Below are 9,322 nucleotides of genomic sequence, written 5' to 3' on the forward strand. Positions count from 1 at the left end.
CTAAAGAATAGCAATGGTAATTGAAAACAATGGAATTAGAAATTGTTCCAAAAAAAGGTCATTTTTGACTCACCCAATAACTGTGGTTAGAAGCCACCAGCTCATGTAAAAGTGAGAAAAATCCCACTCCATCATGAACATTAGCTTCCACTTGATTCTTAAAAGTTTCTGTGCAGAATGAAAAACATGCTGGTATGATTTTCACTTGCTTAACTTTCTTTTTCTAAACTCTAACCATGTTACTAAGAAGTAACAGAATATGCAGCCAGAGAATGTTAAAAATCAAGAAGTGGCAGAAAACAAACAAACCCAGGAAAGAACTAAATAAGAAATAACACGGGACGTTTGTGTTAGTTCTAGATATGAGTGTATGGAAAGTTGTTTTACCTACTTGAATCTTTTCTTTGAGTTTTAATATTTTGTATCAGTCCACGTTAGTAGTGCACAGTGTCGGCGTTCCTTGTGTAGAGTTGCTACATGTCCATAACACATCTTCACTCCTTTTTCATTCGCTTTTCCCTTACCTTTCTCCCCCACCCTTCCACTGTTGATGCTGATAGTTATATAAAATTATCAGAAATACAGTTAAAAAGAACGGAGACAATTAGGCAGTAAGATTAAAAATGTGTAGTTGCCCTTGCCACGTGTTACAGGGCCGGTATCACTGGACTGGATCTCTTGAACCTACGGTGACACCCAAAGACATTTTGAATACAGCAGGCTTCTAATTTCTCTGTGAGGTCACGTGATATCGTCAGCTTCCGAAGCCCCGTTTTACTGCTCAGCACAGCAGGGCGCTGATACCAGGCCAAGGGAAACATACAGCGCATGTTTGAAGTTGAGGCGTATTTCGTGATGTACCAGAGCTCCTTAAAATTTGGCACCCACAGATCATCCTCAAATTCCTATGTTGACCCCTGAAACATCAAATTCTTGAAGGAAAGGTGTTACTCTACGTGACTTAAATTTCTGTGGAGAGAAGCAGTGCGCAGAAGCGAAGTCATCGCATGGAAGAGCAGGAGTCACTGGCGATGGGTAGCCCGCCCTTCACTGCCCGCCAGCTGGGTCTCCATCCCAGCAGATCTCGTGGATGGAACTTGGGCAGAGCTTCTGACTTCATCTTTCTCCCTCCAGAGTTGTCTGAGGTGAAGTTACCTCAGTTTCTGTTTGCGTAGCAGCCTGATCTCTCCTCCATCTTGCCTTCAGTGTAGACAAGTTGCCACACTTCGGCTTCTAATCAGTGGTGTTTCCCACACATCCTCCTTCTTGGCTTTAACTGGAGAACCTTACCATCAGAGGCCGACAAATCAAGTGGACCAGGACATTTTTAAATTGTGGTTGTAACAGGACACTTGATAGGTCATTTAGATTAGAGAAACAGAGAGTGTACCGGAGAAAGAAGTACATTCTTGCTGGGCAATTATTTTCACAAAATTATCATCCCAAAGTAAGTGGAACATTGTAGCCCTGCATCTTCTCTCATTTGTATTTCAGTGGCCTGTAGGTTTATTGGGACAAATACTGGAGGCAGCTTATGTACCTTCTGGTATTAACAAAACACGTGAAATGGTTTCAAAGAACAATACATGGTCCTTTTGGGGACAATACTCTTTTTTTTTTTTTTTTTTTTTTTTTGGACAAGGTCTTTCTAACTCACTAAGTTGCCTAGGCTGGGCCTGAATTTGGCAATCCTCCTGCCTCAGCCTCCCAGAGTGCTGGAATTACAGGCATGTGCCACAATAGCTGGCATCACAATGATCTTTATTAAAGAATTCCTTTACCTTATGAGGTTTTAATTTTAAGTCAAGGGCAATAGTACCATCTGAAAGACCAAGGTCAGACTCCACAATCTGAGATATATATAAAGTATTTTTAGCACTTCAAATCCCAACTATTCACTATTGTCTTGTTTTGTGTTGTGTATGTGTGTACCCAAAAGGCAAACAAGTGAGACTAAACCAAGCTCGTCTACTCTTAGTTAAGATAACTAAAACAATGTTAATTTTTATTATCAAGAATAACAGAAGTCTGACAACATAAATGTAAAATGTTTTCTTCTGTGATGTCACATTTCTGACTCTGATATGAGCTAAAAAATTGTTTTGATGATTCTGTCAGACAAAAATATGACTCTGTGAAGAGGTGATTACTGTAGGAACATCCCAGGAGAAGCTCAGTAAATTTCTGTAGTGATCTATGAAGAAAACAAAGCTAAAAAGCAGCTAAACAGATTGGCCATTGGAATGTCTTTACCTGAAACCCAAATGATTACATTTTATCAACCTGGGGTTATGTTCCCAAACTCTATTCTAGTTTAGATCATGATTATGGGATAAGGCTGGATAAAACTGACTTGATTGATGCCTCTTCTTGGCTCCTTGTTCTTAATGAAAAAAACTACTGGTTATGTTGAGACTGTTGATGGGTTGACAATGTTTACCCTCAGCTGGAATGGAAGGAATATTAAGAAATACTCACAAATCACCTTTTCATGCTGCATCTATGACAGTCTGCTAGGTCAGAATTAAATGGAAGACAGAGTTTATGAATTTTGCTAGGAAGGAAAACAAGTCAGTAGGCTTAAGTAGTTTATGAATTTTGCTAGGAAGGAAAAGACATCAGTAGGCTTAAGGTTAATTGACAGTGAAATAGGAAGAAAAGGGCTAAAGGTGTAAGGGAAATGGGAAGGGTAGGGAAAAGGTGAAAAGGAGAAAGGAAAAAAATGAGAAAATGAAAAAGGGAAATAAAATATTTGTAAATAGGGAGGGGAGGAGGGGGTGAAGGGAGGGCAGGGACAAGGGGAAAAATGAGAACCAAGACTTGTTATGTAAAGGTGCAAGATTCCAATGATGAATGCAACTGTACTGTATCCCTAAAATGTACCAATAAACTAAGAAAAAGGAATTGAATTCAGAACTTTCCACTCTTCCATTGAACTGTCTCTTTAGTCCTATGTTAATGTAACTAAGTTTAAAGTAGTCAATCTTTGCAAATGATTCAGCCTTATTTTTCCATTGTAAAAAGCACTTCTTTTGTATTTCATTTTTAATTTTCCAAATGAAATTTAGAACCATCTTTACTAGCTCTGAAAAAAACAAAACAAAACAGAACCAGAGAGTCTCATGGATAGGATTTAATTAATACATTTATTTAGGAGAGCTTGATGTCTTCACTTTTTCTCCTAACCAAGAACAAGATAATTTTTTCTATACATTTAGGTATCCATTTATAATCTTCAAAATTTCAGGCTTATTCATGTTTGTCTTACACATTTAATAAATTATTATAGTAAGTATAATCTTGGGTATTTTATCACTTTGTTCTGACATAGAAGATTAGGGCATGGCAAACTGGCTGGGGAAAAGGGCATGATCTGCTAATTACAAGATCCCAGACACATGTGCAGAACAGGTCCCAAAGCCTTGCCTGTGGACCTGCCTCTCAAGAGAATGACAGCAGGTTTTCAATAGGATGGGCTATACCTGAGGTCAGTGCAAGGAGTGGTCCCCCACCACTGCCTCCGAAGGCCTGGATGTAGAGGTTCTTCTGAGTTTCCTTGAGATTTGGACAGTATAAAAAGACACAGATGCCAGCAAGAGCTTGCTAGCATGGCTTTTCTCATGATACCCCACCCTGCTTTCTCTGGGGCTTTCTTTTATTTTGCTTTTTCCTGTTTTACTCTTCCCAGTCTTGCTCTGCAGAGCCAGTTTCTCCCTCACTCTTCACTTTTACTCTGTCAAATAAATTTGGCCACTGCTTTTGGCTTATTTTGTTAAATTCTTTGCTTGAGATGAGAAGAAACTGGGATGTGACTCCAAAGGGAGAGGTGAGCAACCCAGAATCTGGTGACGTTTAACTGGCGAGCCACTCTCAGAAGGAGCTACCGATAACATTTTGGTGTGGCCAGGAGATTGCAATAACAGTTCCATGATAAAAGGAATATTCTTAGACTTTCTAAACCTTATATTATGAAAGCTGTTGGCTTCTACATACTCACTTTTCATAATATCTTAGTTTTTGGTTACAATGCGTGTGTATACTTGTGGCCTCTGGGATAATAATTTTGGCACTTGCTTTTCAATTTTTGACTTCTAACTTTCGTTGTTGTTGCTTGTCTAACTGTGTTGGTGAGCACCTCCAGTACAGTGAATTAAGAAAGATAATAGTGGCTATTCTCTTTTTGTTTGTGATCTAAGAGGGAATATTACTAGTTTTCTCCTTTGAGTATGCACTGGTCTTTCCTTTATCCATAGGGCATACATTCCATGACTCCCAGTGGACACCTTGAACCATGAATAGTATTGAATTCTGCACAAACTGTTTTTTCTATACATATGTATGATAACAAGCTTCTCTTGGCACATTCAGATAGATTTCCACCATCATAACTCTTGTGCCTGGGAGTCATTTTTTATTTTTTATTTTTTGAGACAGGGTCTCACTATGTAGTTTCGACTGCCCTGGAACTATGTAGCCCAGGCTGGCCTCGAACTCACAGTGATCCTTCTGTCTCAGCCTCCAGAGTGCTGGGATTACAGGCGTGAGCCACCATGCCCAGCTTGGGAATCATTATTAACAAAAGTAAGAGTCACTTGAACACAGACCCTGAGATACTGCCACAGTCAATCTGACAGCTGAGACAACTAGTAAGTGACTTCTGATTAGCAGCATGGACACCGGACAAAGGAATCATTACTCCCCTGGCACCAGGAAGTGAAATTTCATTTGTGTAACTTAGAGCAGTTTGCAGTTTAACTTATGGATTGTTTATTTCTGGAAATTTTCCACTTAATATTTTGGTACAGTGGTCAACCACAGGTAGCTAAAATTACAGAAAGGAACACCATGGAGAAGGGAAGATGACGCATTGATTTTAGTCTGGATTTCATCTTTAATTTCAGTGAATGCATTTTCGGATTTGAAGTAAAGTGTACTTAAATATAAGTCTTGATTCAATATTCCCGATTCCTACTGGCAAAGCACTCCCACTGCATCTTCTATTGAAGTTGCATATAACAGTTATACTCAGGTAAATTTTCAGCAGAGTTCCATTACACATTGGACTCTGTAGTAAAAATTTTAGACATATTTTACTTGGCACAATCTCTGTCATTCAAAAATTACATGTTGGGCTGAGGATGCAGCTCAGTAGTAGAGTACTTATCTGCTGAGATCCTAGGCTTGATCCTCAGCACTGGAAGGAAAATTAGGGCTTAGGAAACTAGGGATGCAGTTTAATGGTAGTGTGCATGAGGCCTTGAGTTTAATCTCTAGCACCAAAAAAAAAAGTAAAAAAAAAAAAAATGAACAAAAATTAGGTGATTAATTCCTCCAAGGGTTTCCTCGTTTATAAATACTGCTAGAAACCTCTGGGAGTTTCTCGTAGTTCTCTGCTTTAGATACCACACTGAGAGAGCGGTAACATACCTACCTGGTTAACAAGGCCCCTTCTAGGTCATTGTTATCTGTGACACACCCTAACGCTTGCAGCTACTCCTGCAGTAGTTTCAACACTGAGCTCAGAAGGGCCCGGAATGAAAAATAATCATCAAAAGATAAAAATAGTGATAGTATCAAACCATAGCTGGTGAATAGTACCATGCTTGCAAGGCTGAGAAAGAGCCCTTAGAAATGGGATCAAAGTTTGTGATTCTCTCAGAGAATTGTTAGTTAACACAGAAACATACTTGCTGGAAGGGAAGAAAAATGGCGTAGATGTCCCTTCTCCTGCCTCCCGCAGTCACAGAAGCATCTAGGCCAAAGAGAGGTCAGTCCAGTTAGGATTTCCATTATTAGTGGGCAACTGTCCACCAGGGTGGCTGTGTCTTCTCCTGGTTTGTTTCTGTGCCATTTGAATGTTCTTAGAAATGATTGGAACTAGAGTTTTCCAAGCATGTGGGTGCTTTAACTGTGATGGGCTCTGCCAACAGCATGCAATTCAGCTGGGCACACAGACTTCTGGTCTAAAGGTGAGGTCTGTTGTTCTTTCAGGAAGGTTCAGTGGAATCCAGCTTGCAGAACACATCAATGTATTAGTTGCAAAATCCTGCAATTTCAGTCAGTGATTTTGGAAAACACTGTGTTGATGTGATAAGGTTAGAGCTTTGTTGACAGGGTGGTATTAACTGGCTCCTCTGTGTGTAACTTAGCTGGACTCTGAATCATAGGGAGTCTCTGAACTTTCTTTTGGCATTTGAGCGAGTAGAGAATGTATATGCTTCTCATTAGGAACATTCCAGCAATGACAGCAAAATAACTTCCGTAAACTAAAAACTGGAGAAAAGCAAATCATTAGCCACATACAAAATCTGACCACCAATTCCCTGATGATATGTAATCATGCAGTTAGTATCCTTGGATTATAGGGTAACTGAGACTCAGCATCTTAACGATGGGTTATTTAACAATACTCTCCACTGTCTTACAGGAATCAAGTGTGAAATGTAAGCAATGCTGTGGCTAAGAGTCTGTGGCTTTGGAGCGGATTGCTTAGGTTCAAATCCTAGCTCTTATCGTCAATAATGAGACAGACACTAAATCCCACTCCTCTGTCGATGTGTGAGCCTGGTACAATGCTCTATGCAGCATCTTGAAGGCTGAATCTTAGGCACCGAGGTTACTTCTTACCTGCCTTCATCAGGTAAGTGTGGAATTCATTGCAGTTATTGCTCAAAACCTGCTTGGCATTTTCACAGAATTAAGGAACTGCATGTTTTAAAATTTGCTTAACTAAGGAACTCAAGAAAATTAAGTATTTCTCATTGAAAGGCAGAGAGATCTCGGAGACAATCTAGTTATGCTACCCTCCCAGCAACTAAACAAAGCTTACCTGAATGCTGATTGCCAAGCTGAGCCCTCTGGGGTCTACTACGATCATAGTCATGATGGTCTGAATCACCAAGGCAATAAAGGTGTTTATGCCAAACACCAGGGCATAGCGCTCCACACTCAGATTAACTGCAATCTGAAATCTACCAGGAAGTGTACAGTAAACTTTTTAACCGTAGCATACACAAGATTTTTATCTTTAAAGGTAGATGCTAAAGAGAAAATAGTGTTGTTAGTGGTCCTTGTTTAAATTTTCTCCACTGTAAACACAAAGGCAAAACAAAGAAAGGAACTAAATATTGTTAAAGGTTACATTAAAGGTAAAATGACAAAATTACTCATAAAATGTAATGCTTTCCAGAATTTAAGCATAAGTGTTCTAAATTCTCATAACTTGAGATGGTGTTAATTTGATTTTAGATATAGTCAGCCTATGGAAGTTTTTTAGTGTTATTTGGGTTATTGTCAATTGCTCATAATACTGCATATGACTTGATTTTAGATATTGTTACTAGATCAGAGGAACGTTTTTCTAATCATTATTCAGTTTACTGTCAATTACTTCCATCAACAAAGTTTAGCAGGTGAATTATTCTTTGAAAGATCCAGGCTATCAGTGGTTGTAAAATTGAATGAATCTAATTACTTTTTAATATCTTAGAGTTTGAAATCTTACCACAATCTTGGAATGCAGATAAAAGGCTTTTGAGTTCTAAATACTTTTTCAATTCAAAGACAATGCAAAATTAACTTTCAATCCTCCTTTTAAAAGAAGACACTAAAGACACATGGACTTGATTCACTAAACAGACACATTTCAGTGAAAAAAACTAAAGTGCCAACTATTTTAATCTTTTTCTTTTGTCTAATGGCCTTTTTCCTGGTGCTCATATTTCTGGGCTTTGTCATTTGTTTGACATTCCTTTTTTACAAATTAAAGACAGACAAAACTTGATAAGGCTCATGTGTACTTCTTACACACAACTTGAAATTCAAGTGTTTCTCATCTCTTGTTAATATCAAAACATATTTCCTATACTCAACTTTAACTGCTTCTATGTAAACCAAATTTTCTTAAAAGGTAGATGCAGAAATTAGACTAAATCCTAAATCGCAAAGATGTTCTTTAAAAGAATGATTGATAACCAATTGGCTACAGGTATCAGCGTAGCTAAAGGGTTCTTATACTCTTTACATCTGATTTTTTTCAGCAGCCAATTCTTTATGAGTTTCTTAATATTTTGTTCACAGAATAGTACACGCTGTGAATTACTCAAGCAGTTAAATGAAATTAAGGATGATATCTAAAGCAAAGCATTAAACATTAAATAACCTCACACTTTGCTATGGAACATTGTTGGAAATTTAAAAATCAAAACCTTTCAATATATTATTGCTTCTGGTTTATCATGGAAAGCTGTTGGAAATTTAGAAAAAAAATCAAACCAGACTTTTGCTTTTGGGTTATAATGGATCAAAGCTGTTTTACCTTGATGACTAATTTTAGCAATATTCAGAAAGCAGTTAAATGAAAAGACAGCTTGGTTGTGTTTAATTTAGCATGAAGTAGTTGACATTTAATATTGCAATTGATTAGACTCCTGAAGTTGCAGAGAAGAGCAGCAAGACATGGCTGGCAGTACTTACACGGCTACAGTTATAAGGAGCATGTAGCTGGCCTTGAACATCAGATAGCCGGCGTAGCTCACCCAGATGCTGAGTGTGTAATGCATGAGAAACAGGGAGCCAGCACTGATGACAGAAAAGATCGCCAGGGCCAGCTCTCCCAGAAGGTCCCAGTCCACTTTCACGTGGCCCACTGCAAAGGCAGCCAGAGCCCCTGGAAATGAAATCAAATGTTCTGACTCCACACGCAGGAAATGCCACCACACTCAAAAAACCCAGGTCTGGAGTAATTCTAAAAGAACTGCTTTCACAACAACGGTGTGAGCCATCTACATGGCGATTTGTCCTTTGTGCAACAGATTTTTCTTCTCTTTTCAGTTCCTGTGTTTGATCTGGGTTTTTTTTTTTGGTACTGGGGATTGAATTCGGGACCTTGCACTTGCGAGGCAGGCGGCTGAACCACTGAGCTAAATGCTCGGCCCTATCTAAATTTTAATTAGTATCAAATACACACCAGGCACTGTACTCTGTGCAGGGGGCAGAAAGTTCCCTCCTCACAGGGGAACTGGGAGAACTGCTGTGGTAACCCAGCAGTTTAATACAAGCAGGCAAACTACAGAAGCACTCTAGCACTGAGATAGGTCACCAGACCTATTACTTTTTTGTGTCAGTTTTTAAGTGATGGGTACCAGATCTGTTGCACTGAGAAGTCAGCTTTAGTCTTTATTAATCTTTAATAATCATAATCTTTTTTTTTTCAGTGTTGGAGATCAAACCAGGGCCCTGCACATGCTGAGTAAGCGCTGTGCTCTGATCCCACCTAATCTTTGCTTTTTTTTTTTTTTTTTTTTGCCGCGGTGAAACTTGG

General features: G+C 38.8%; 1 protein-coding gene across 4 annotated transcripts in view; it reads right to left on the minus strand.

Annotated features, from left to right (window-relative positions):
- Positions 1–5,990: 5,990 nt before the first annotated feature.
- The window catches only part of Slc19a3 (solute carrier family 19 member 3), a 14,460-nt gene continuing 11,128 nt past the window's right edge, over positions 5,991–9,322 (minus strand). For all 4 annotated transcript variants that reach the window (XM_010608147.1, XM_010608146.1, XM_010608148.1 and 1 more), the window contains 3 exons: positions 8,476–8,668; positions 6,830–6,971; positions 5,991–6,273 (listed from right to left, as the gene is read on the minus strand). In XM_010608147.1, coding sequence (XP_010606449.1) covers positions 6,097–6,273; positions 6,830–6,971; positions 8,476–8,668 — 512 coding nt within the window. In that variant the 3' untranslated portion in view covers positions 5,991–6,096. The remainder of the gene's footprint in view (positions 6,274–6,829; positions 6,972–8,475; positions 8,669–9,322) is intronic.

The sequence above is a fragment of the Fukomys damarensis genome, unplaced genomic scaffold (genome assembly GCF_012274545.1).
Source record: "Fukomys damarensis isolate Sample0158 unplaced genomic scaffold, DMR_v1.0_HiC HiC_scaffold_16, whole genome shotgun sequence".
NCBI classification, from domain to species: Eukaryota; Metazoa; Chordata; class Mammalia; order Rodentia; family Bathyergidae; genus Fukomys; species Fukomys damarensis.